The sequence below is a fragment of the Hyposmocoma kahamanoa genome, unplaced genomic scaffold (genome assembly GCF_003589595.1).
Source record: "Hyposmocoma kahamanoa isolate Upper Pololo Valley unplaced genomic scaffold, ASM358959v1 79, whole genome shotgun sequence".
In the NCBI taxonomy this organism is placed as follows: domain Eukaryota; kingdom Metazoa; phylum Arthropoda; class Insecta; order Lepidoptera; family Cosmopterigidae; genus Hyposmocoma; species Hyposmocoma kahamanoa.
Window position 1 is genome coordinate 24,645 of NW_020653993.1, and position 27,818 is coordinate 52,462.

General features: G+C 35.8%; 2 protein-coding genes across 2 annotated transcripts in view; one reads left to right on the plus strand and one right to left on the minus strand.

Moving 5' to 3' along the window:
- The window catches only part of LOC113233508 (probable beta-hexosaminidase fdl), a 29,655-nt gene extending 19,892 nt beyond the window's left edge, over positions 1–9,763 (plus strand). Inside the window, exon 6 of the mRNA XM_026468630.1 lies at positions 9,708–9,763. Coding sequence (XP_026324415.1) covers positions 9,708–9,763 — 56 coding nt within the window. The remainder of the gene's footprint in view (positions 1–9,707) is intronic.
- The window catches only part of LOC113233663 (protein amalgam-like), a 243,903-nt gene continuing 224,372 nt past the window's right edge, over positions 8,288–27,818 (minus strand). Inside the window, exons 4-13 of the mRNA XM_026468836.1 lie at positions 27,179–27,269; positions 26,195–26,325; positions 25,419–25,537; positions 23,771–23,924; positions 20,781–20,880; positions 19,387–19,528; positions 16,529–16,684; positions 15,334–15,514; positions 13,658–13,690; positions 8,288–13,230 (exon numbers count right to left, since the gene is read on the minus strand). Coding sequence (XP_026324621.1) covers positions 13,133–13,230; positions 13,658–13,690; positions 15,334–15,514; positions 16,529–16,684; positions 19,387–19,528; positions 20,781–20,880; positions 23,771–23,924; positions 25,419–25,537; positions 26,195–26,325; positions 27,179–27,269 — 1,205 coding nt within the window. The 3' untranslated portion in view covers positions 8,288–13,132. The remainder of the gene's footprint in view (positions 13,231–13,657; positions 13,691–15,333; positions 15,515–16,528; positions 16,685–19,386; positions 19,529–20,780; positions 20,881–23,770; positions 23,925–25,418; positions 25,538–26,194; positions 26,326–27,178; positions 27,270–27,818) is intronic.

Here is a 27,818-nt window from a genome sequence, read left to right on the forward strand (position 1 = left end):
ATTTTTCCTCGCACACCGCTTAGCTACCTCGCACATCTCTGGTGGAACCGTAGCCTAAGACCAGATTTTGGACAATGATTACACATCACCATCCTATTCAAGAGCCAGGCTCTTCTCGCTGTAGCCTCCTCCATTCCTCACTGTTCATAACCAGTTCCTTTACCTCCTTGCAGCTGTTCAGTTCCACGTCTCTGGTGGAAACGCCTAGCTCTACCCCAGCCTTAAGAAAACCAGCCCTTATTCAAGATGTTAACTAGAAAGAACGACAAATAACTAACCTTAATCTAAAAAGTGGATATTTATATCTCAAAAACGGCTCCAGGTCATCTGTGCATAACACAGCTCTGTCGATGTCCGTGTCACAAATGTCTTCTTTGTATTTATTTACTATTTCCACTAGGCTTCTTAAGTTTAGTTCCTTTACGTTTTCTTTTGGGTTTACGCAGGTGTTTAGCTGCAAATTTATAAAAACAACTTCGTTGGTGTGTGGTCTTGAGCTTGTAGAAGAAGCTGACAGTAGCCTAGCGCTAGCATTGTACCATTATTGCGTTCCGATTACGATTGGTAAGATATGATACCAAGGAACCAAACAAACAAGACTGCGATACTTCTGCCCATAGTCGTTGCAGCGTCACTCAGAGCTTTTAATCGCAAAGATAAGAGTGAGGACTATCACTACGCCAGTCACCTTGAGACTCTTCAAAAACTCAACGCAGTAAATAGGTAAGGTGACAGTACTTTCCTGGACGGAGTCTTTCTCAAGGCGTTCTAGTACTACTAAAGACATACTGAAAGTAACGTTGGTAAAATTCTACTGGCTGAGCATGTCTCTTTTCTTCTCTTCATTGGTTGATGCAGAGAAGAACTGGAATATATCAGGGTTGATATTACGGACGGAAAGAATAATAGAAGTGCCGTAAGCCTCGTTTACTATTAGAAACGTTTTCGAAAGAACTCGTAATGTTAAACATTGTATAATTAATAACTATATTATTAAAGAAAGTCGAGCTCAAAAGTTTGCTTATCTTTTTATTGGAATCCCTTTGCCAAGAAAATCTATTTGACAAGTTTTATTGATATCGGTTAACGGAAAGTGTGTGAAACCGGATTCATCCCCTAGTTTCTCACCCTTCGAGGTTAAAATTTCAATGGGACCAATACTGAGGTAACCTCTTTCCAATAAAAAAAAATCATCCAAATCGGTTCACAAGTGCTGGAGTAATTGCGTAATATACATACAAAAAAAAATACAGTAACATTGAGAATCTACCCTTTTTTAAAGTCGGTTAAACATCTTGATAATGATTGGTCGCAGTTTGTAATTTAAAAACATGTAAAAAATTTTGGATTGTCAATATAATTTAAACTTTACCCAGTAAGCATACCGTAGAGTGTTCAATACCTATTATTGCAAATTACGACGTTTTGGTTTTATATTGAAATTTCATTCAAGGTGCTGCCATCTAGCGGCTATATCTGGAAGACTATGAGACGACGAACGATTAACGTTCTCCAAAAAAGTCGATCGTATTCATTGACTTACAATTATATGGACGTCGGGTCCGCGCTAAAAAGTGTCCGCACTTGTAAGGCGCTAAAATCCTATACAGAGCGCCAAACTCCGCTTTAGTCTTCATTTGTTCTACTGACAGCGCGATACTGTGATGACATTGCAATTTAAATTTCGAATAGGTTGACTTGGGACATTTTTTTCGTGGTTTTTGTATTAGACCCGCCGTCCATTTATTTGTAAGTCAATGATCGTATTGCAGCGGTATGAGATTTACTTTCGTTTCTTACAATAAATAATATATTGCGATAAACTGAAAATCCCTCCCTCCTGGGCATAATCTACCTTGGCAAACTTGGAAGTCTTTAAATAAGCTGCGGACCCAAGTCAGCCGAAGCAAGGAGTGATTGCACGGGCGGAGTTATAACTCGGAGAGCGCATGTCTGTGTGGTATCTCTCCCCAAACAATGGCACATCTTTTGTCCTGCCCTGCGTGTCTCTACACCTGCACACGCGAGGACATGTACAACGCCACTGATGTGGCTATCACAGTCGCTAAGTACCGGCCCTCACATGAACGTCAGAGTCGACGCCCCAAGAAGGAGATGAACATAAAATGGAAAATTTATTAAAATTAAATAAGATTACGATGATGTGTATCACCACCATGGATTTTTATTACAGGTACAACTATCTTTTTTGCATTCTAAATTTGGGTTTACGTGAGATAATTGACTCGACCATAACATATAATGCCTACTGAGCTCAAGTATGTAGAACTGTGCATACTGTTGGCACACGTACCCTGTATTTATTGTTCTGAGGTTGATACTCAATACTCACCCATTTCAATAATAACTCCGTCCACTGTTTTTTATAATATTCCAGTTTGCAATCGGAACACGAAGAGTCAATGTAATTCTCGACTTTGGATGGACTATGAAAAAACATAATTAAAAAATGCTAAAAACAATAAAAAAATAAGTAAATAAAACACGTCTATCTTTCCCATTGTGGTGTCAATGTGACTGAAGAATTTGAGTTATCTTTGAATTTTAGCCTATGGAATGTAAGCTTTGAATACTCTGTGCTGCTGTCAATCATAACATCAAAGAGAATTTGATGACATTGTACTGATTGAGATAATGAATACTGTACTAATTATTTTTTAGCTGACTTTAAAAAAGGAGAAAATTCTCAACACGACTGTATTTTTTTAATGTTACGCGATTGCTTTCTGTGATTTGAGAATCGATTTTGTTAGAAAGAGGGTGGTACCTCAGTATTGGTCCCATTTGAATTTGAAGAAGATATTCCACCTCTAAGGGTAGCAAACTAGGGGATGAATCCGGTTTCGTGCACTTTCCGGTAACCGATTAAAACTTAGCAAATAGATGTTATTCCACGAATTTTTGAGGTTGGTTTTTTTTATAAAAAAAGTAATAATTATTACGATATTAAGTGACGGAACTAACAAGTCGCGCGATGGTGGTAAGCGACACGCCTATTCATAACAGTTGTAGTGTCACTCAGAGTTTTAAATTACAAGATCTGATAGGCACTGGCGCCATTGCGCCCGTCGCCTTGAGACATAAGTTGACATGTGCCTGTAATTTCACCAGCACCCTTACCCTTCAAAACCGGAACGCCGTAATACTCACATTACTGCTTGGCAGCAGAAATAGGTATGGTGGCCGTATTTTCCTGAACGAACTCTTTTTACAGGAGTTCTACTTTACAAACTAGCATGGATATCTATTTTTAGAAATTGTGTTTTATAAGTTAAGGTAGATTTGCAAAGTGTACGTGTAATTTTAACGTTCTTAACGTTAAAATTATCCTCTTCAAAGCTTCCTACCAATCATTTTACAGTTGCAGTCGATGGACAACTATACTCCAAAGGCTTACAGCGCTTCAGTCGATGGATCAACTATACTCAAAAGGCTTACAGCGCTTACAGCGCCCTACGAGTCTGGACTCGTAGGGCGCTGTAAGCCTTTTGTTGTACAGGTACAACAACGTGTTCAGGATGTTGTAAGGACTACCGCGGCATTGCAGAACGTCGGGAATGTTAGCGGAAACGCGACCGTATGGTTTTCAAGCCATCATGCGTAAGCGTGTGGTGTAGTTACTGAAGCGCGTGTGTGGCAGCTCCAACAGCCTCCCAGCCATAGTTACGGAGAGAGTCGACGGCTCATTTGTGCAGGCATGAGCGGCCCTTCACAACTCAGCCGAAAGGGTTTGACTAAAATATGAACTTGGAGACATTCTGAACGAAACAATTATTATTATTATAAATAAACATTTGAATATTTAAACCAAAATTCTGTCCTTAGAGGAAGCCAGTTTTAAAAGCGCCCTTGTTACCCTTCAAAACAGGAACACGGTAATGCTTACATACATTCACAAGGAGATTTAATGCTACAAAAAGTAAAGTTTTGAAGTCCAAGCTTCAAAGTCATTCGGGTGTTATGATTACTATAGTATGTTTAATTCAATAATAATATAAAGGTTAATATAATAATATTAATCTTAGAATTAAGTCCAAACTCATGGTACCACGACGATTCTTTTGCCGTGAAGAAGCCGTGGTAGCCTATTGGTTTGACCTACTGCCTCTCAAGCAGAGGGTCGTGGTTTCGAATCCGGGCTCGCACCTCTGAGTTTCTCGGAATTTAGGAAGGAAAACATCGTGATGAAACCTGCACGTTGAAGAAGGTTCACAACCCTCGGAAAATGTGTGAAGGCCCCAACCAGCATTGGGCCAGCGTGGCGGAATATGGCCTAAACCCTCGTCTGAAAGGAGACCCGTGCCCAGCCCACTGCTAGGCACATATAAATGGGTTGACGATGAAACGATTCTTTTATGGGGAACTGATTTAGATTCCGGAGAATATATTAAAATTATCATTTCCTTAGTTTAAAACTTACATTAAAAGTATTTTAATTGAAAAGTCATATTACAAAATTGAAGAGTATGTTTTAGATAGAGAAATATGGAAAGACAACAAGAGTCTAGATTCCACACAATTATGATTCAAAGTGTATTCCATAGCATTTAAGTTTATTTGAGAAGAGCAATCCCTAGAGTTTCTTGCTCGTTCTTTTCATTGAGGTCAGCGTAGTGAACGAGCAGTAGTTTAATAAGTAGCTTAAAAAATGACGTTTTCAGGCATTGACTTACAATTATATGGACGTCGGGTCCGCGCTAAAAAGTGTCCGCACTTGTAAGGCGCTAAAATCGTATACAGAGCGCCAAACTCCGCTTTAGTCTTCATTTGTTCTACTGACAGCGCGATACTGCGATGACATTACAATTTAAATTTCGAATAGGTTGACTTGGGACATTTTTTCGTGGTTTTTGTATTAGACCCGTCGTCCATTTATTTGTAAGTCAATGTTTTCAGGTGTAAAATTTTTACCTGTGGAATAAATGATTATTTAACTTTGACTTTAAGTAATGTATTTTAACTGTTTCTTTTTTTAATTTATTTAAGAAAATCAACAGCCTAATTATAAGTATAATGTACTTAATGCTAGTCAGTGGTAAGACCAATTACAGATTTTCTGGATTACATATAATTTAGTCGTAATAAACAGTAATAATCTTAACTCGTCATGCGTCTCGAAGACACATGGTGTCCCTAATCCTCGTTGTTTGCATTAAAAAAATTACTCAAAGAGTATCTACTAAATCTTCAGAAATATCCATCGTATCTGCTGATGTGCCGTGGACATATGCGTTTCAGTTTATTATTATTCGTCTGTTTAATTGTAATCAAACTTCTCAATTAATTAATTAAACCTTATTATTTAATAATTTTATCAAATTAAATATATATACGTTCCTATTTTATCATATTAATTTCCATTCAATTGTATTGTAATTTGTTGCCTAACCTCTCAATTAATTAATTAAACCCTATTTTATAGCTTTCCTATTTTATCATATAAATTTCCATTCAATTGTATTGTAATCTGTTGCGCATGACATAGTACTTATTTTTACCATTTGTAACTACGTTAATTGTATCTTCATGGAATAGACTGTTCATGTTTTGTGTTTAAATTAGTATGTTATGTTAAATGTTTCAAGGAATAAATTATTTCTTTCTTCTTTCTGTCCTAACGGTTTTGATATGGAAGTTCATAACGTCCTAAATCCACACACACGGTGTCTCTAACACGCGGCTGTGTTTCAACCACCATCTTTGAAAATTTTAATAGGTACAAAAAATAATGAAAAAAATATAAAATTTAAAAATTAGGTACACCGTGTGTCTCTAAAGTAAACTATAATTATATAAATTATCGGAAAAGGAGAAAGCAAAATAAAACCAATAACAAAATATAATATAAAAACATTTATCGTTTATTTCTTTAAGACAAAACATTACCTTCAACTGGTCTAAGCGTGAAGGCACGGTTTTACATATTACATACGTACATAGAATACACGATGAAAAATAAATGCCGTCACAATTATTGTTTCGACTGGTTATTAGTAAGAAGTAAATTCGGCCACATATATGTATTTATAAGTGGCCGAATAGTGTGTATATGTTAATAGATTTTAGCGCATTGGACAGAGACTGACCTTGCAATAGTTATCAGAAAGTGAGATAGTGGCGGTAACGTCAAATTAAAGTTATTTTTTGCTGCTGTGTGTATTAAACTGCATTTCGAATGCAATGTAATGTGAAAAATTGCAACTGCACGCTGATTGCAAGCCATGAGCATGAGCAATTGTCATTTACTGTTGGGTAAATTTTCAAAAATTTCAAATTAAAAAAAAGCAACTTAAAGTAAAACAAGATTTTAAATGATTGGACAACAGCGAAAAAAAAATCATGGGAAAAAAAGTATTTTTATAAAGGCTCCATCGTTGTCGGCAATATCTTCAACTATTGACTGAGGTCAACTGTCAATTTGGAAAAATATAGTAAAAATATATTTTCGACATGGAAATTCTTCCATGACCCAACACTAATTGTGACGCAGTCTCGATTACAGTTAGCGTGCAGTTGTGCCGATTGTTTTCATACTACATTTCAAAATAATGCTGTTTTCTAGCTGGGTCGCTCTCTATTACACTTTAGTATATTATTTTTATATTATTTTGATTACTTTATTACTCAAATGAACGAAACCGATTACAATTTGACAACCAATAATAAAATAAAGGATTCAACTGTAATATACGAAATTAATATTTTTTCTGATTTGTTTTTATATATTAACTTACATTGTTGTTTATTTACAATGCATGACAATAATTTCATCTAAAAATGTTTCATTATGTATACGAAAAAAGTTAATAAAGCTTAAATATTTTATTTCAAAGGTCGTCGTCTTAAGTAAAAAAGGACTTTTTCAAGAACGGTTTTTATATTTGACATTGTAATACAAATTAAGACTAGCTCGTATAACTAAATTTACGGTTAAACTGGAAGATTACATTGTGTGGTGATTATATCGACATTATACAATTCTTTAAAATACATCAAATCCAGTTATGTTCCTCTGTTAATCGGTGAAAAATTTAAATAGTAAAGTCAAATTAATAGAGAAAATGAATTTGTGTCTAAAAATGTCAATACATAATGTCGTAGTGACTGTTAAAACCGTAGAAATGATTAATTATTCAATATTTTTTTGTATAATATACACTTTTTTAGCAATTAAATAGATTGTATATTTTACCGTCTAGCGAAGTGTACTTATTACAATAATTATGTTTATTAAAAATGATAAGCACCTTGCATGGAACTATTGGTTTATTCATTATAGGCACATTGTAATGTTAAGACTATAACAAAATGGTAATATAAATTGCTGTACTTTTAATTGTAATTATGGCAACACGTGACTTTTTAAACATTGTAATCAGTAATAACTTAATTAAATAATCAAAAAGGAGATTACTATTATGTTTCATGTACTTCCTGCAGGTTTATACCCTTGCAATAAAGTGATTAAAATTAAAACCTTCAGAAACACTGTCTGTCAAATCCGCCATATTGAATGGACAAGTATTAATTACGATAATTTTAAGTGAAATAAACTAAATGTGATTCTAAATTAAACTTTGGTTATTGTAATGTACTGTAACACTAAAAAATTAAACACTAGTCTGACAAAAAAGAATATCGTAAGACGTATTTCCAGATTTATAGATTTTGGCCCAAATATATGTTATTTAATACATAAGTAATATCTTAGAATAATAACGCATAGAACATTGACTTACAATTATATGGACGTCGGGTCCACGCTAAAAAGTGTCCGCACTTGTAAGGCGCTAAAATCGTATACAGAGCGCGACACTCCGCTTTAGTCTTCATTTGTTCTACTGACAGCGCGATACTGCGATCACATTACAATTTAAATTTCGAATAGGTTGACTTGGGACATTTTTTTCGTGGTTTTTGTATTAGACCCGTCGTCCATTTATTTGTAAGTCAATGGCATAGAATGATAGTTTCATATCAAACGAACTGTCACAATTGAGGCAAAAATCAAATTCATGTAGGCTAGTTTTAGTAGTAGGTTAATTTTCGGTTTTAGTGAATATTTATACAAAAATACAAGTTGAAACGCGTTACTTCCTTGTGGAATGTGATGTTAGTATCTATTTTATGTTTGTCTGTCGTATTTTTACACTCATTTACCTTTTAAAATTCTTGAGCTGTTCGCGGTGCAAGTTGACCTTGAGCACTGAAGGCCCGCCCGCTCGTGTAGGCCCATTGGGCGCGCTTCAATTTGCCTCACTTAGCATGTGCGGAGTAGGTTTCTATGCGTTATTATTCTAAGAGTAATATGATAATAATGTGCTATCTACCGCACTGCCTGGTCTCAAACCAGGGAAACCCCTACGAGTAACGGAATTCATTCCAGGGCACAAATTAGTCCTGTTGGGATGTCATCCTGCGCCCACAGTTGGAGAAATTTCTTTAATATAATTCCTAAACTTAAGAGCTAGGGAAACGAATCTTTAGAGTTCTCATTAAAAAAATTATTGTTTACAAGTTTTAACAAAATAATTGTAATCAATTTAATTTAATCTCTATGTATACCCGGCTCACCACAAGTATTATTTCTATAAACTAATAATTACTTACATATTATTTGGGCCAAAATTATAAATAACAAAAGAGACTTACGTAAGACGTAGAAATTGCATTACAAATATAATTCTAAGCGATATTTAATACTAAACAAATTATAATTACAATGTATATTTACAATTTATTGAAAAAAAAGTAATAATAGAACTGCACGAGGTGTGTCAAAGAGGTGCTGCAATTTCAATAATGATATTTTGTTAACTTAGTCAATAAATTCATAACTAGAGTGCATAGTCATTTTGTCTTTCTCCTGCGGTGTCTTAAATTTTTATTATAAAAATATAAACGATATTCTTTTTTTTTATGTGATACCCGGGCTACGTCTGCGTCTAGAGTTACGAAATTTCGCAAAATGATACGATACAGGTACAGGCATAACCAACCATTGTCGGCTATCGTCGCGAATGTTCGGGCTGCGTACATGTTATCCCTAGGGTGGCGGTACACCAAAGGGTTTTAACATCGTGCTGCGTAGTCGGACTATCGTTGTTAATTTCGGCCGTTGTTCTCGGACTAATTAGACTTTAGATAGGAGTGAAGCAACGAAATGGTGTTGGAATTATTATACAATTTTGAAACTATAAAAAAGTAATTGTTAGCACGCATGTAGAAGTCAAGAACGTTGTCGCCCATAATTATACGTCAGGAAATTGTATTTTACACGATAATTCGTTGAAACTTACTAATCCACTAATGTGACCACCGCATTAGCGCGATAGCTTTTTACCAAGCAAAACATATGAAGCTTCGGTACGCTTTGCTTCGACACGATACATGCAGCTGCAGCCCCAACATGACGGGCTGATTAGTCCCCTCCGCCAGATGTTAAATAAAAGGCGTAATCCAAACTTGAAGGAACCTACATTTATAAGTGATATAACACCTTCTTACGTCCACCCTGCTTACAAAATGCCTCTTCTCGCCTCGGCTCGGCTTTCAAAAGCGAATCTACCACTAATCGTCGTACACCCTTTTATGTATGAATTGTATATTGAATTTTATACGCTTTGAAACGCCTATAACTATTACCTGAAGCTTTCGATTATGTCTGACGTTTAATTGTCCAACAGGTTCTACAACAACTTCGATATCCATTTTGGTCGATCTATGTAGTCAGATGGACTAAGGAGGTATTTTGAAGGCTTATTGGGGAGATTTTTTACAATTATATATATGCCATTTTGACACACCTCAAAAATTAACATTCTAGCAAAGAAAAATGGTAATTTATATATATTTGAACGCCTAAGAAATACGTTTAGCATACTGTAACTCAAATGTCATTTTTAATTTAAGTATCTCCGCTTCGAATCATTCGGGGGACCAATTCTCGTGCATTGGAAAAATCTTGATGTCATTTTAGTAAAAAGTTTTAGAAAAAAAAATTATAACCGCAAATACCTTTCAATAGCCTTCAATTTGTCTCATCATACTGTTCAGTCTTTCAGCCCTGACGTTGGCGGAATCGTGGAGTAAAACGACGGAGCTATATTCACATAAAACTTGACTTGAAAGATTTTGAAATGTACACGAACATACCATCACGATTGTCTTCCTGAGTTTCAGGCAGAGCTCGTGAAGCTCCACTCGTTGCGATCCTAATAAACCTGGCCATGTATTTTCGTTCTTCATCCGACATTTGTCCCAAATAATTGCTGTCAAATAAGTAATACTCGACCAAATTAAAGACGCATGATGCGAAAGATTTATATAATTAATTTGTTCGAGTATTACTTATTTGACAGTTTCGGACGCATCTGGGACGTAGAACGGGAGTAGATCCCCTGATTCGTCTTCCCCTTCTTGCATCAGTCACTTCATTCATGCCCGTTTATTTTAAAAACTTTTAATTTATCCTTACCTAAGAACTTTCCTTTTTTGATCAAGATTGTACCTCGATGTATAACCTCTCCCCACATTTCCATCCACATTCGCTTTATACATTTGTGCTATCAGTCTTCTTACATCCATCATCTTTAGATGGCCAAGCCATCGAAGCATTCCCTTTTCTATCCTGGTCACTACATCATCTGTCACATTCTGTTGTACATTTACACATTTCACATGTCAGTCACATTTACATGTGCATATTCTTTATGTATCGATTGTCTTAATAATTATAATTCGATAGATATATAGATAAACTTCCTGAAGAATTTGGCTTTTCAAATAAACTGCTATTTGAGAAAAGCATCCCGTCGTGGTACATACTTTAGATTATAACATTGTGATATTGATGATAGAACATGATATTGATAATATGAAATAAATGATTCTATTTTATGTTAAAATATTGACATATCTGTCTTATTGTTATCCATGAAAACACATTATCTTTCCTAACTCCAACCATGGGTATTGAGCACTCAGGCTTGTCTTATGTCATATTGAGATTCTGACAATACCAAAAAATGTTTGCGATACATTCTTTTGATATTTCTCTTCGTATTTAGTCCACTATCCAGTGCGAGACTTCACATATGTTCCAGAGTTTGTCAACCTTCTTCGACGTAGGCTTCATCACGGTGTTTTACTTTACCATTAGAAGTGTTACTACTAAACATTCATAATTTTGTGTTCTTAATGAACAAGCAGCCCTATTTCCAATAGGCTTTCATCGTTTGATATATAACTGTGGCCTTTTCCCTGTTGCACGAGAATCTGTCCCCCTGGTCTTTACGCCTATTTATATATCGTCACTTATTAATTAAACTGTACAATATTTTAAAGGCTCATAAGTTACTTTTGAAGCCTAACATGTTGCTGTTATTCAACAAACTTGTTGTTAGTGCAATTCGACGAAATTTTCGATATTCTGCACCAATGCGGTGCTCCAAATGTAGTCTACCAGCCTTTATTAAAAAAAATTGTGGAACATAAATCACTGGGGGTGATAAATATTTTGTACAACAAATTTATATGTACTAATTACGGAACCCTTTTGTTAAAGACAATTTTACCAAAATATACTTTTCTAGAAAGCGAATTTCTTAACCATCAACAATAATACGTTCACAAGCTGTTTCTATTACATTCAATAGCAAATTTTTAAACTTAATATCTAAAATTCTCGACATTTAAATTTCTACCGTTTTTATTACACATGGTGTTGACTTAATTGTATACATTTTTAGCTGGCCGAAATATTGGAATAATAACGTAGGTGTACAAATATTACATCAATTTTACAGCGTTTATTCCAGTTTGTAATGTACGTGAGAGGTATGGAATCTCAAGACCTAAATAGAAAATATTTTTACTACAGAGCCTTTTAAAGAGAATGAGGCTCTTGATTAGGCAGAAACAAACTTAAGGGCAAACAAAGCATGTTAAATAAAAAAAAATGACGACTGGACTTAATACCTTTTACCATTGCATCATTTTTAACATTCTAAAGCAATGTTTGTAAAAGCATCTAATTTCCAAAATATTTTCTTGAAGTCCTTTACCTCTCACCTACAAATGTTGTTGATTGGTTCCTCCCGAAAAAGTTTGATTCCACATATCTTATTTCCCAGCGTTACAACAATTGAGTATTCATAATTTTATTTGTAAGGTAAAATATTAATTTAATCGATCGATTCTAGTCGCAAGAATATAGAATTGTACCACCAGGCTTGACTAAACCAGTAAATAAATCTCGTGATCGAAAAATGGCAATGTGGATATAAGGTTATTTCAGTGTGGTAATATAACACATAACTTTGACTCGGCGCACCTATTCGAAATCTGTTTTTGAGACTAAAATGGATAAATTGCTACTTCTTGAGCGCATTTCGGCCTTATATAGGTGGTCTAGTTTTTAAAATCGAAGAATAATAACGCTGAAATAAGGTTATACCAGTGAAGACAGACAATATACCCATATTGTAACGTTGCTGCTTACAAGCAAAATTTTAAATATACGATTATTGTACGGATGGAATAAAATACGCTTTTCGTATCATATCTATTTTAAGCGAGTGAGTATGGCATTTACTACGAAACAGCTGATTGTTTTTCAGATGGGTGGTATTACCTTCCGGTGGTGTAATGCAATTTAATTAATACCCTGAATATAGTTACAAGTTTGACATTTTTCAATGTGCCTGCAACACAAATCGTTATTTGAATTTAAAGTTGTAAAGCTGTATATAAACATATATAATGTCCAGCTACCCCATGTGTTCTCTTGGGTGTTGTAACTAGTAACTAAGGAATAAGGACAGAGGATGACAAATAAGTCTTCCTGTGTTGCAGTTTTTCTGCCATAGCTACCTTGCCAAACAAAGCAAGACCATCTTTGAACAGACCACATCTTGCATTATACCTGTGGAACCATTATTAATAGGGCTTTGAGAGGACTTTATCCAGTGGAGTGTGGTTTTAGGTATCTGGATTTAAAATATAAGCCAAATTTATCAGAAAAGTCTTTAAGATTGGCCCTAATTACTGGACGTTAAGGTAGAAATTTAAGTGTCGTTTATGCTAACAATAAATAATGCAGTTGAATAGCTCAGAACATCCGCACGAGAAGGTACATCAGGATTGTTGAAAGCATGGCCGATGATGGCGGAAGGGCTGCGCTGCTGCCAAGAAGAGAACCTCTGAGAACTGTAAACAATGTTATACATTATAATATAGTCTCATTCACTACAACCTAAACGGTGACTTGGGAAGAAATTTGCCAAGATTTTCTACTATACAGAGTCCGTTCTTAAAAAAAAACTGAATAAACTAGGAGATAAGATAAATGTAGGAGATAGCAGTATTTTCTCGTATGCTTGAGTCTTTCTTGGCAAAGATCTACTTTTCTAAATCTCTTGTATATATATTGATCGCTTACAAGTGCAAAGAGCCGGTTTTATTGTATCATCAAGCCGCTGGATATAGTTTTTTAGACAATGTTAGAGACTAATAATTGTACTTTAGAACAGTATGATTGAGCGTATTTGATATAAAATTTCTGAGTGCCAAAAATATGTTATAATTTAGTGTCAAAAATGCAAATTAAATGAAAAAAAAAACAAAAGGTTCTTACCATCTGAAGATTTCATCAGCTGCGGTCGGCGATCTAAAAATAAAAAAAGCAAAATCAAAATCATGCAAAAAAAATAAAAGTAAATACAATAAAAGTCCGTACTAGTTAACGACATGACACACCTAACCTATATTATTATAAATATATATAACTAATTGTTAGTAAAGTAATCATTGTGTACGTTTATGTTAGGAATGATTATGGCAAACAGAATGAACCTACATGTGCAGGAGGCTCACCGCTACACACTTAAAAGTGTCTGAGTAAACTTCTGGAAATAGCTGCATTTGTCAAATTCACTATCATCTCCTGGATCTCGTTGCTGCTTCCCCTTACCCTTCACAACATCGATATGAACGATTTCGACAGCAGCATCTAAGAATATGCTGGGTACTCTGCAGAAATGGGGGACCCTTAATAAGCTCTAAGGCCACAAACCGGACGACAGCATGATGCGAATAAAGCTTCATACTCAACTTTGTCTATTGGTTTGGTCAAGTATTATTTATTTCACATTAATTGCTTGATATAATGAAATTAACATATCATTGATATGCAGCAGAAAGAGAGCTGCAGACAGTACGGAATCCTGAGGAACTCCGCGGCATCTATCGCTCAATGTTATGAACGTTACCCCCGATCAAATGATATACTGTTTATTTTTACGAGCAGAATAATATTCCAGTATACCAAAACTTAAACTAGGGATTTCTCAATATATACCTAGAACACCGAGACCAGACCAATATAGAAAAGATCATTTTAAAAATAGATCCTACCGCTCATCCAGCGGCCACAGCTCAAGCTGGTTAGCCACCAGTATCTTCGGAATCTACTTTGAGCTTTGATTACCCAATTTTATGGAACTTTTATCCATTTTCTATTTGCCTACTATGGAACTATTTATAAGGTACCTGTCTATACTTTGTTTGGGACTTCGGATTGTTTTAAATACGCCGCTTCCAAAGTGTGGAATGATCTTCCCTGCCTGTGCGAGTCTGTCGTATTTTCTCATTGTGCAAATTCCACAATAAAAAAAATTGTCTAAGCAAACCATAGATAGTGATGTGTATGTAATATTAATATCTATATAATTATTCATATTTTATACTAAGTGATATGTGTGTTAGTTCTTCTCTGTTTGAACATAGCATGCTGTAGCAGAATGTCGCAAGATCTGAGAAATTGTAACCTTTTTATCTCCCACCACTGTTAGTGAACTCTATGTAAAGTAGCTTATTTATTTATTTATTGACGTGTTGCGATAAGTAAACAATTTTATTATTTTAAATTTTTATTGAATTGATATTCAATTATTTTTTGTGAAATTACTCGACTAGTTTGTTGTAATTATTATTACAAAGATCGAACACTCAGAAAAAATTCCTTCGATCCGGTCGGATTCGAAGTGACGTCTTCTTGCATACCGTGCCAGACGCTATACCAACTAAGCTACGGAACGAAACAACGGACCCAACGAATTTTTCTATGTGCTTGCGTCGTGTCTTTGTATTTGGTTTTTCAACGACTTTTTAGTCGTAGCGCCATCTATGCGAAATTTATGAAAGATTTATCACCCAGTTAGTACCTTTACAGCTACTAGTCCTTATTTATTATTATTATTTATTATTATTAACTTCATGCGTTACCTTAAAGTTCAAAATTATCCAACTTACCTATGTTTATGAAAACAGGGTCTCTCTGCTTGCTCCAGCCATTGCTGTTCTTAACTTTAACCAGCACCTCATATTGGCCGTCTTTTAGATCTGCATCTTTTATTTCATAAATAACACCATATTTGGGTCCGTTCTGCGACTCTGGGATTGGTACGCTCTTGAGCTCCCAATTTCCGGTTGTCTGTAAATAATAAGAAAAAACAATATCGTAATGGGAGTTTTTGTTTCCGTCATAATCAGGCACTTTCCGACTTCTGTTACCGAGTTATATAATTTTGTTGACGTTATATCGTATTTGGACATTAAAAAGCCCAAAAAAATTGCTATAATGGCTGCTGATAAGCAGTTTGTCAATAGTTACAACAAATTTCAATAAAGGAAAATTTCGTGAGAATTGATGACCAATGTTTATATTTATAATTTAGTCAAATGACACGATAATAATTATGTTATTGCTTTATAAAAAACATAGCCTCTGTTTCTTTAAATATTTTATGCTGCAAGTTTTTAAAGCAGATTAAATGTGTAAAAATTGAAAGTTTTCATTTAAGAAACGTATTAATTATATGAAAATAGTTAAAATCTATGAGAATTTCGTTCCATAGTATTTATTAAATTGTTTTGCTTTACAATGAGTGAACGAAACGGCGCCTGACAAAATGGCCTAAAATATCCTTCTGTGTAGTTCAAAAAAAGAAACGATGTATAACATTATAATAACAGTTTCGATGAATATAGAACCTAAAAAGTACGAAAACTTGAACAATACCGCCAATGAACACTACGACAACGTTGTTTATAATGAAGATATAGTCATTATGATGCCGACGAATTTTTGTAAACAACCATATTTATTTACTAACATTATGCTTCCCGAATTTTATGACAAAAAAAAACAAAAAGTAATGCTGTGAAAAAAGAAATAAAAACAAAATAAATAGTTATATATAATTAAGTTAACGTAGTGTTCATTGGACGTACCCAGAAGAACTATGTCATTGCTAAAATCTGTTCAGAGCATATAAAATACGGCCGTCGTCGTGTAAAGGCTAAGCGAATTATTTTCGATTGACTATATATAGTGATGTCACTTCCTAAAGAGAAATTTTTTGTTTAATATGTGAGGAACATAATTACAGTCTTGAAAAAAAGCTCCTTGCAGTAAACTATAGTATATTACTACATGTATGTATACCTCATTCACGTTTCTAAATTGTAATTCCATATCCTCAAGCTGCTGATGCGAATGGACTGTCCACGTGATTTTGGGTCCGTCCACGTTGAAATCTTCGATGACAGGGTGTTGCACCAGCTCGATTTGTCTGCTGTGAGATCCATGGCGGTTGCTTGCCTGGAATATTGACAATAAAGAAAAATATATATTGGGTACCAGCTTAAATTTCGATGTAGTTTTTACATTTTTAAAAGCTTTATTTTTCTTTCTGTTCTTTGCATCGGGTATATAACCAGAAACAGAGACGAAATAAGGGCCATACATTTCTGGTAACTTATCAGTGACACATCACTTATAAATATCAACTCTCGTTTGCACTGAAATAAAGATAGCGCCAACAACTGACCTGTGTGTACGTCTCCGTATATTCCGAAAATATTCTGTATTTATTGTAATAAAGATAATAATAGGGGTTAAAGTATGAAATTGCCGATTTGTACTGAAAATCTAAATTGTTTATTTTTTAAATTTTTAACAAATTTATTTAATCAAAATAGTTGCCATTATTATCTATACATTGCTGCCATCTAATGGGAAGGTTATTAATGCCTTTGCGATAGAACTCCGACGATCTAGACTGCACAAACTGTGTGAAAGCATTTTGTACTGCCTCCTGGGAAGAAAACTTCTTGTCACGTAGATAATTGTCCAAATCACGAAAAAAAATGGTAGTCCGTTGGAGCAAGGTCTGGTGAATACGGAGGATGACGAATGGTTTCTAACTGCAGTTCCTGAAGGGTCAAAATGGTTTCTCGTGCTGTGTGAGGTCTCGCGTTGTCGTGGAGCAATAATGGTGAAGATCGATTCATGAGTCGGGGCTGTTTTACTGCTAGTTTTGTCAACATGGTTCGGAGTTCGGCACAATAGACATCTGCCGTTATTGCTTGACCAGATCGGAGAAAACTATAGTGAATAACACCATGCTGAGACCACCAAACAGTTACCATTACCTTTTTATTGGTAAGTTTTGCTTTAGGACACTGTTGTGGCATTTGACCTGGGGTCAGCCATTGCATTTTTCTTTTCCGGTTATCATAAAGAATCCACTTTTCATCACATGTTACAATTCGATCCAATATTCCTTCATTTCTGTACCGGTTCAACAAGGCAACACAAGTTTCAACACGCGTTTCTTTCTGCAGATCAGTCAAATCATGAGGCACCCATTTTTCGTATTTTTTTATTTTATTGATTTGACGCAAGTGAGTCAATATTGTGGGTAAGGTAACGTTAAACCATGCCGCTAATTCCTGGGTAGTTTGACTAGGATCGGCTTCCACTATCTCTCTTAATTCATCGTTATTCACCTGTGTGGGCGGTCTTCCTCGTGGCTCGTTCTTTAAGTCGAAATTTCCATCACGAAAGCGTTTAAACCAAAATCGCACGGTGCGTTCATTAGTAGACCCCTCTCCAAACGCAGCATTGATATTGCGGGCTGTTTCTGCCGCGTTAGTTCCGCGTCGGAACTCGTATTCAAAAATCACTCGAATTTTCGCAGTATCCATCTTTCTTGTCTAAATTGAATAACAAAAACAATTGAAAGTCGATATTCAAATGTTTCAAATTAAAAAAAAAAAAAAAAAAATCACAGAAACCATTTGAAAAAAGTTTCATTCGAAAACCTCAAACTATGAAGATTCTATGAAAATTCAAAGAACCTATTGCAATAAAACGGCAATTTCATACTTTAACCCCTAATATCTCTGACAATGGCGTGCTGTTCCATTCGGTGGTGTGGGGAAAACAGGAAAACATCTAATTACAAAACCAATTTCATCGGTAATTAAATATGTAATTTTGCAATTTTCGTCCATTATAGCAAAGCTCAAGTTAACTGGTCGATTTGAAGTGTAACAATTGACGACACCCGTCAATTGTTTCGAATTCGGGCTGGCCAATCGGAGCACAGTTGTCACAGTAATGATATGGCAGAATAGTTAACCGACTTCAAAACAGGAGGAGGTTCTCAATTCGACTGTATGTTCTTTTTTTTGTATGTATGTTACGCGATAACTCCGGTATTTGTGAACCGATTTTCATGATTCTTTTTTTGTTGGAAAGCGGGTACTTCCATAGTGGTCCCATTTCATTTTAAAGAAAATCATCCACCTCTAAGGGTGGCTGTTTAGGCATTACGATTCATTTTTATAAATAGCGCCTAACTTTAATTTAGGGGCAACTATTTTAATGGTTTATTTTGCTATTTCTCCAATTCAAAGCGTTTTTCTCTCAATGTACTTGGAGTAGTGAGAACCGATTTTTATTATCTCCAGTGTCAAGACCTGTATAGTAGCGAACTAGGGGATATTTCAATAAAACTTAGCAAATAGACGTAATCCACGTACTTTTGAGGTCGGTTTTCAAACAAATTAAATGACATTTCGTCTCTATGTCTGGTTATATACTCGATGGTTCTTTGCTATCATTTTGCAACGCTTCATTATAATCATAACAGTAGAAGAGCTCCTATTTCTACTGCCAAATAGTAATGTGTTTCTACGTTCCGGTTTAGAAGGGTAAGGGTGCTGGGGAAGTTATAGGCACAAAGGACTTTTCATCTTATGTCTCAGGGTGACGGGCGCAGTGCCAGTGCCCATCACCTATCTTTGCGATTCCAAGCTCTAAGTGACACTATAACTGTTAGGGATAGGCGTGTCGCTTACCACCAGGCGCACGACTTGTTCATTCCGTCACTTGGTTTTATAAAAGAAGACAGGGTGCAGTGGACAAAATTGATTGACGGTGTAGTTGCTTAAAGTCCCTATCTTCAACAGTGAAGGCCCGAAGGAGGAAGAGTGTTAATTCTATTTACAACTAACCGTGCAAGTGTAGGTGCCAAAGTCGGCGTCTGTCGCGGGCTTGATTTTGAGAATGGAGCGAGCTCCTTCGGTGCTGACGGTATAGCTGGAGACGCGCGCTTCTTCGATCGACTTGCCATCCTTATACCATTGGATCACGGGACTGGAATTAAACAAAATAATATAGGCGGAGACAATTTGATACAGGTCCGTCATCGACAAGCGCCCGATGGCGACTGCATGGGCAACGGGCAGCGCGGCGTGTCGTTAAACCATTTTTTTGAAATTTTGAGATAAATCTAGGGTCGGCGGACTAAAGTACATAAGTAAAAAAAGTGCTACATTTGTTAATATATAATTATATATTTTTTGTGTTGTTTATAGCTTTGGAAGATATGAAGAGAAAGATAAATTTGAAAAAGACGCCTCTAGAATAAAGTTACAAATTTATGTTAAGGCTTTAGGCGATAGATGTTATTAATTTAAATGAATGATAATGGACTTAGTCCGCTGACCCTAGAAATGTGAATTTAATAACAATGGGGCTTCAGTTCATAAATAAAATTTTGCAGGTTATCAGCCCCCGTAGCATGGCTATAGTCGCGACGCGCGCGATAAAGTTGAAATAAGCGCGCGCTATTGGCTATCTAAATTAGATCTGATTGAGACAACCAATAGCGCGCGCTTATTCCAATTTTATCGCGCGCGTCGCGACTAACATGCATAGCCATATTACGGGGGCTGTAGTACTAAAAAAAGATATAATACCTCCGTATAAAAATTAAGTGCAAAGTTAGATATTTTATTCGTGAATAATTCGATTTAGACTTTGATTTTATACGATCGGGTAAAGCACATCCTATCGTGTAACAAATTAACGTTTTCTTTATATGATATCCTTAGGTGTATCGTATATCTTGTGTAAGACCGTTATTTAATAGTAAATACTTGAAACAAATTTTTTAGTAAATTTGTAGTAAATAGTAGTAAATAGTATTTGTAGTAGTAAATTTTTAGTTCAAATAATTTATTTGAACTAGCAAAACAGTTTTTTAGGTAAACTATCACAAACTCGAATTTTTTTCTAACATAACGTTTGTCCGAATTTTCATTACACCGAAAACCGAATTACAACGAAACCGTTGTTCTTTCAGGATATGTTGGATGTTTATCGCAAAGATACGATTAGGTTTAGTTAGGTTAGGTTAAGTTCGGTTTAAAAGAAAAATCAATTAAAACCAAAAATAAAAAATAAAAAAAACCTCTCAAAATTACTTTCGAGGTTATGCAAATTCGAGCAAACATTATTTCTGGAAAATGTCATTTCGAACTACTGATAGGTAATCGTTTTTCTCCGCTTCTCCTCGGGTGTCGCATTAAAAATGCACTGCCAATAATCAAAATGTAGAACTTACATGATTTCCGCGTGATTCAAATGAGTAGTGCAGATCAATTCGGCTTCCGTTCCAACAGCTGTGTTCACAATTCCCTTGTGAGCGTGCACTTTGGGTTTGCCTGTAAGTTAAAATTAGTTTTCTTATAAGCACGTCCTAGTTCCTCCAGAAAAGAAAAGGCTGTAGCGCCGTTATAGCATAATAAAAAATAAAACAAATTATTTAGTATAACAAGTATGGTAACTCCATACAAATGTAGCACCGCGGCTTGTATGTGTGCACGCTCGCCGCGCACCGTGTACGGACGCACACATTCGCATATAATAAAAGTCGCTTGTGACGACCAGCGCTATGGAATGCCATGAACCAATAACTCAAGAAGACTTCTAATCGCAACAACATATGTATATATACCAAAAATCTATTTTTGTAACTAATTGGTTTTACATTGACAAGTTGAAATTTATCAAAGCTACTCTAATATCTAGTGATAACAAACAAATTTACTAGATGGCGCTAATTGCACAGATTTTTATGGACAGTGCCGGCTACTATTTTATTTAGAATTAGCGCCATCTACCCATATTAGGAAGCGTTAATTTACAAATTTATTTGTAACACACAACGCTATCTACTGTCACGCATATTTGTCAAAGTTCAGAAAATAATTTTAGCTCAGGATCAATATTTGAATAATGTTACAAGGAAAAATAAACTGATTACGAGTATTTCATATTTAGTGTGTCATTATTTCACAGCCATTTACGTAATATAATCTATAGTCTATTCCAATTCAATGTTTCAAAAAGTAAACAAACAGATCATGTACAATACAGTTGGTCATCACTAAACTTTCTATGGTTGAGCATAGACAGTTTAGTGATGACCAACTGTACTGCCAACTACAAATCGATAATTAATTGAATGAATTGATTTGTTTAATTCAATCAGTTGGAATAACTGGAATTTATATAAATTAATTACAGCAATATTCAAATGAATATTGCTGGAAATAGTGATAAGATATGAAGTTGAAATCTTCAAAACATACTTATTCTATTTATTGAGTGATTGCTTTAGAAGTTTCACCAAACAGGTTTGTTTACTTTTTTGGCGTAATGGATTGAAATAGACTTTACTTCTAGGTTATTGATCAGCGCCATTTAGATATAAGATGGATATTTCACTTTTTTCAGAGTTACGGAACTGTGGTATAGAGATTAGCAGTCCTCTTCAGTTACTTAATGATCCATGGTAATGCGAATGTGTGCGACTTTAAACCATCTTCCCCCGGGCATGAGCTGCAGTGGTCATTATGGATATCCCTGCATCGTCTCAAGTCAAAAGTTGGTCGATGTAGAGACTACATGGTGAAATGTGGATATATTAACCCGACTCAAAATTATTATCCCTCACACAAACTATGTCTCACTTGCTCTCATGCCCGCAGTGTCCGACCAGCTGCACCCGCTAAGACCTGCTAAAGGCAACGGATAGGGGCATAGAGATGGCTGCTTATTGGCTAAGGTAAAATAACACTTTTGTTGGTTTTTGTTATTGACTCGACAAGAAGAGGACTGACAGAACAGAAGAAGACAAAAGAAGACTGACTGCAGTAAGGGTGTACCTCAGTAGTTGTCTCATTCAAATTTGAAGAAAATATTCCACCGCTAAGGGTGGCAAATTAGGGTATGAGTGATGGAAAAAAATATAGTGACAAATTTTTTCAATTATGTTTTCAAAGTGTTAAGTATTAAAATAATCAGAAACAATTTTTGAGGTTATCAAGCTGAATGTTTCTTCATTATTTGACAAGGTCCTTACATTCAGTGTTTTAAGAGCAAGCACGTGTGCGTACGGCATCCGATTTTTATTCGTTCCGAATTAGAGACTATACGAATCTAGAAAATTCGAATCCATTTCGGATGTCGCTTGTGCACTAAGTCCGATCTGAGAAAATACGATTCTCGTTTATTCACCTATAGATAAAATGATCCCTGTGACATTTCGGACCGTCATTTTTCAGATTCGGAACTGATACGAATAATACTAAACTACCGTACATAGTTATTTTTACTTGACATTGGCAAAATCATTGATTATTTCGATGGGGCCATAACATTTAAAAGAAGAAGAATGGGACGCAATGCGCAAATGCTCCAAGACAATAAATAATGTGAAAATGTCACAATTTTAAATCTTATTATTTGTGTATTCCCAATAAGTTGGATTTATAATTGAAATTGAAAATGTACAAAAAAGATTTATTAAGTTTTTGTGTTTTCGAACTGGGGAGCGATACGAGTCAAAACAGTATATGAATATATGCAAGAAACATCATCTTTTGCCACTGGAGATGCGGCGTCAGATTGCTGATCTAGTGTTTTTGAAAAAAATTGCTTCTGGTGCCGTTGACTCCCCGGAACTCGTATCCAAGATTTCTCTTGGAGCCCCTGCAAAGACCCTTAGGTTTAATTCACCTCTGTGCGTACCTCTGGCCTCTTCAAACTTTCGGCGGAATGCATATCTCATGCGTGCGAGTAATAGTTTCAATGCATTGTCCAAGCAGGTTGATATTGACCTTTTTAACACTAGTGTTGCATCGGTAAAGCGTCTTATTAGTGGTTTGGTTTTTGGCGAGTAGCTAATTGTTGTGTGTGCGATTATGTAATTACCTATATAATATAATTATTAGTTACATAGTTATAATTTATAGATCTTTAATTAACTTAATGTGTGTCTACCGGTGAGGACCTATAATTGGCTCTCCGTTTTTATTTAAGTTTATGTTATGTAAGATAGCCGTTGGTCTTCCTAAAATTAAATAATAATAATAATAATAATAATGCTGGGCCACTTTCATTCTAAACATGTCATTATATCCTTGAGTGTAGTTCTTTTGAAGCAAGCGATAAACGATCTTGTACCCTGCGTATAACTTCGAAAATACTGTGATTTCGGTTGACGAAGACCGTCCACAGGTTTTCATATTTTAATATTATTTTACTTACTAGCAACGTTGATAGTGATTGACTTTAATACAGGTTTGCGTGCTCCAGTGTTCTCAACAAGGCAATAGTAAATTCCAGATTGCTCTTTCCGGACGTTTTTCATGAAGATTGCATTTGCGGAGAACTCGCCGTCCGCGTCCGTTAGGCCAGTGGTCTGGAAACGCAAGAAATTACTTATAATAAAAGTCTTGTAACTTCTACATATTATTCTACGTGTTATCATATGAAACATAATGTTACCAACAATCCTTCAAACCATCAACCACTGCCTTCCAGTTACCAAAAATCACGACATACATCTTTCGTCTCATCAATGCTTTCATACATGCTCATTGTTAAAGGGAACCATTGCCCTTGTCTTTCTTCGTTTTTGGTCGTGCTAAGTTCGGCTTGATCGGCTTTTGCCAAATTGCCCAAGCACTCTCGCCTTATAAATCTATTTCGTCAACCTTCCTTAATTCATTCTCTCTACATGTCCGAACCATCTAAGCATCCCTTTCTCTATCTTTGTTACTACATCTCCCACGCCGTAGGTTTGGGTAATAAATTTTACTAAATTAATAACTTACATTAAAAGTATTTTAATTGAAAAGTCATATTACAAAATTGAAGACAACGTGTTAAGATAAAGATGTATGGAAAGACGACATGGTTGATTGATTCAAAGTGGATTCCATAACAGTTTCCATAGAAGTTTATTTGAATATAGGAATCCTTAGATTTCTAGCTCGTTCTTCTCAGGGAAGTCGGCAAAGTGAACGAGCTTGTAGCTTAAAAATAACGTTTTCAAATTTCACCTATGGAATAAATCGACTTATCCGTAGAACAAAGTTCTATGTGCAAGACTACTTGTTCTCAGGACAAAGTCTATTTCATTCGTTCTTCTTCGCTGTGGATGTCAGATCAATCTTTGTTCGATTTTATATTTCCGAAACGAAATAAGGCATATAAATTCTCAAAACACCTTTAGGCCTTAGTTCGAGTAACGAACATCGGACTCTGTTCTTCGGATGAGTCGAAATGATTTGGAGTTTGAATAGTGCAATCTTACATATGACCTCAATAAGAGTGAAGCAAACGACGATAGTTCCATGCCGTCTGCGCCTGTACCCGTACGGAGTGACTGAGCTGTCAGGGCTTTGGCGAGCAGTTTTCGTCGAGTCACCGCCGCGGAAGCTCATGTTCAAGTTCAGATTGGTTCAAAACTAGTCGAGCAAAATTTCAAAAGAGTCCACTTGTTTAGTTCATATTACTGATTGCCGCAGTAGTTTTAAATTTTTTTTTAAATTATTTGAACGTGGCAACAGATACTATTTTGGTTACTTTTATGATATTCTCATCTAACTCAAAATCACGGCTCGCAGCTCAATTTTGATCCAGTAGTGAACTAGAGAGTATTTGTTAATTTTTTTTTAATGTAAAGTCAAGTAGAGGCAAACAAACAGACGAGGCACTCGATGGCAGGTGGTCATCGCCGCCCATGGACATCTGCAGCATCAGATGAGCTACCTATGCGTTGCCAGCTTTTGACATGCTCTTTGATGACCCTGAGTTATAAGGAAATACTTCAGGAGGTAGACCATTCCACATCATGTCTCAATAAAAGTGAAACTGGATTTGGATTGTATTTACCAGTCACAATTCTTACCGTGTTTCCACCATCGGTTGACCGTGACCAATAAATGGTCGGCGGTGGTACGCCGGTAGCATTACACGTCAGCAACACTTCGTCACCTTCGACGATGTCTGTCTTCGATGCGGTTAACCCTGAAAGTATGATATGATTGAACTAACTGTGCAGTTTGCTTTAAATTTATAATGAGAAGTAATGATAATATCTTCAAATTTTGTTGGACTTTGCCCAAAAGACCTTGGATAATTCTAAATTTACACAGGCAAACACATATTTCTTAGTATTCTAACATTAACACTAACTCATGACACATCTGGTTCAACCGGAAATAAGAACCGATATCCGAAACCAATTTTGAGGGACTTTTTGTTATGATGGCAAATGACGGTACGAACCAGTAACAGTTGTAGAGCCACTCAAAACTTTAAATCGCAAAGTCTGCTCCCGTCATCAGGTGACATGAAGTTGATAAATCCTATGTAGTTTCCTCAGCACATTACTTCTTAGTGGCACAAGTAGGTATGGTGGTAGTTCTTCCTTGGACGAAGTCCTTCACAAGGACCTCTACTGCTACTTCATTATAGAATATATTTTGTTTATTACTAGCAAGCATTTGACCCCAAACAGCCCTGATGTTAAATTTCGCTATAATTTAGGTGGAACACACTTGCCTAGATAGTATCTATTCAGTTTCGTGCGGAAAAGGCGTCTTATTTTGTGGGACCCAAAACCGCAGGCGAGAAAAACCTAAGAATGCAATTCAAGCTACGAATGACTCTGAAGACACTCACTGTTAATCTTTGCAGGTTCGTGGACGAAGACGATATGCGTGACCTGTGTAGTTGTAGTCTGCAGAATATCGCAGGTATACGTGCCGCTGTCTTCATGAGTAATGTCGCGGATAATCAGATCCGTTCTGTCACTGGAAACAATGTTATTGTGGTTAATATTTACGCCATTGTTTATGCAAAAACCAACTTTAATGTATTCGTATTCGTCTTTCGATCCGGCTGGAATCAAACCAACGTCTTCTAGCAAACCGTGCCAGACGCTATGCCACCTCAGCTACGGAACGAACCAGCGGATCTTAGGAATTTTTCTATATGATCTTTGTTTTGATTTTTTAACGACATTTTTGCCGTAGTACCATCCATAAATATTTTTTGTAAAAATAATCCACAAGTTTGTTACTATTATTGATACAAAGATCAAACACCACAAAAAAAAATTTCTTCGATCTGACTGGATTCGAACATGCGTCTGTTACCAATTGAGCTACAGACCGTACGGTCTGTAAGAGCTGGTTGGTAAGAGGTAAAAGGTTGTTTAAGCATTGCGGTCTGTGGACAAGTCTACAAGTTTACTTTCCAGGTCTCATAATCATCATCATCAATCCATTTATAGGACCCACTGGTGGGCACGGGTCTCCTCTCAGGCGAGGGTTTTAGGCCTTAGTCCGCCACATTGGCCCAATACGGAGAAAACTTCAAATGTTTTCGTTCATGGTAAATTTCGACATTTCGCACATAAATTTCGAAAAACTCAGAATACGAGGCCGGATTCGAACCTACGGTAGGCGATAGGTCCAACCATTCGGTTACCATGGCAATAGCAGGTCGACGCTCATTTAATGGTATTTAAGTCATTTCAAAAAACTCATTCTTAACAGGTCCAATTTTACAAATGGCTACTCTCACGTCAGTAAATTCCACAATTGCCCTGACAATTATTTAGTGTATCTTTAATTCGTGTATCTTCATTTCATTTTTACTTACAGAGAAAATCTGATGGCATCAACTTTCACTTGTTTGGAACCAATGAAAAGTTTTTCGTCTTTATTTTTTGTCCAGCTCACAATCACGTTCTCTGAAATACAACAGATTTATATATATAAATTAATGAAACAAGGACTCCAGACATATTAATACAAAGATCGAACACAGATAATATTTTCTTCGACCCGGTGGGACTTGAACCCAAGATCATGCTGCACCGTAGCATTGCTCTTACCAACAGAGCCATAGGTCAAGTTACCGAGTTCTCGAAATTCTCCTATGTTTTTTGTTGTAGATCTTTGTACTGGTTTCGGCATTCGTCGCCGCTAGCAACATCTAGTGAGAGATTTTTGAAACCTTCTCACCGCAGCCGGTACCTTTACAGGTGCCTCGGCTGATGTTAGATGTCGCTTTTTGATCAAATGTATTATTGAGATTTTTTTTGTGAAATAACTTCACTAGTTTTGTTATTAATACAAAGTATTTGCGAGTGATTGCTGGTGTAAATCGTAAAACCGGTAATAGATCTAGAAAGTTCACGTTCTATGAAATAAAGTCAAAATACCTGTCCATAAATCAAGAAATTATTTAATGCATTGCACAATAAAAAGCCGCGTTTCCGGTGGCGCCAAAACGTGCT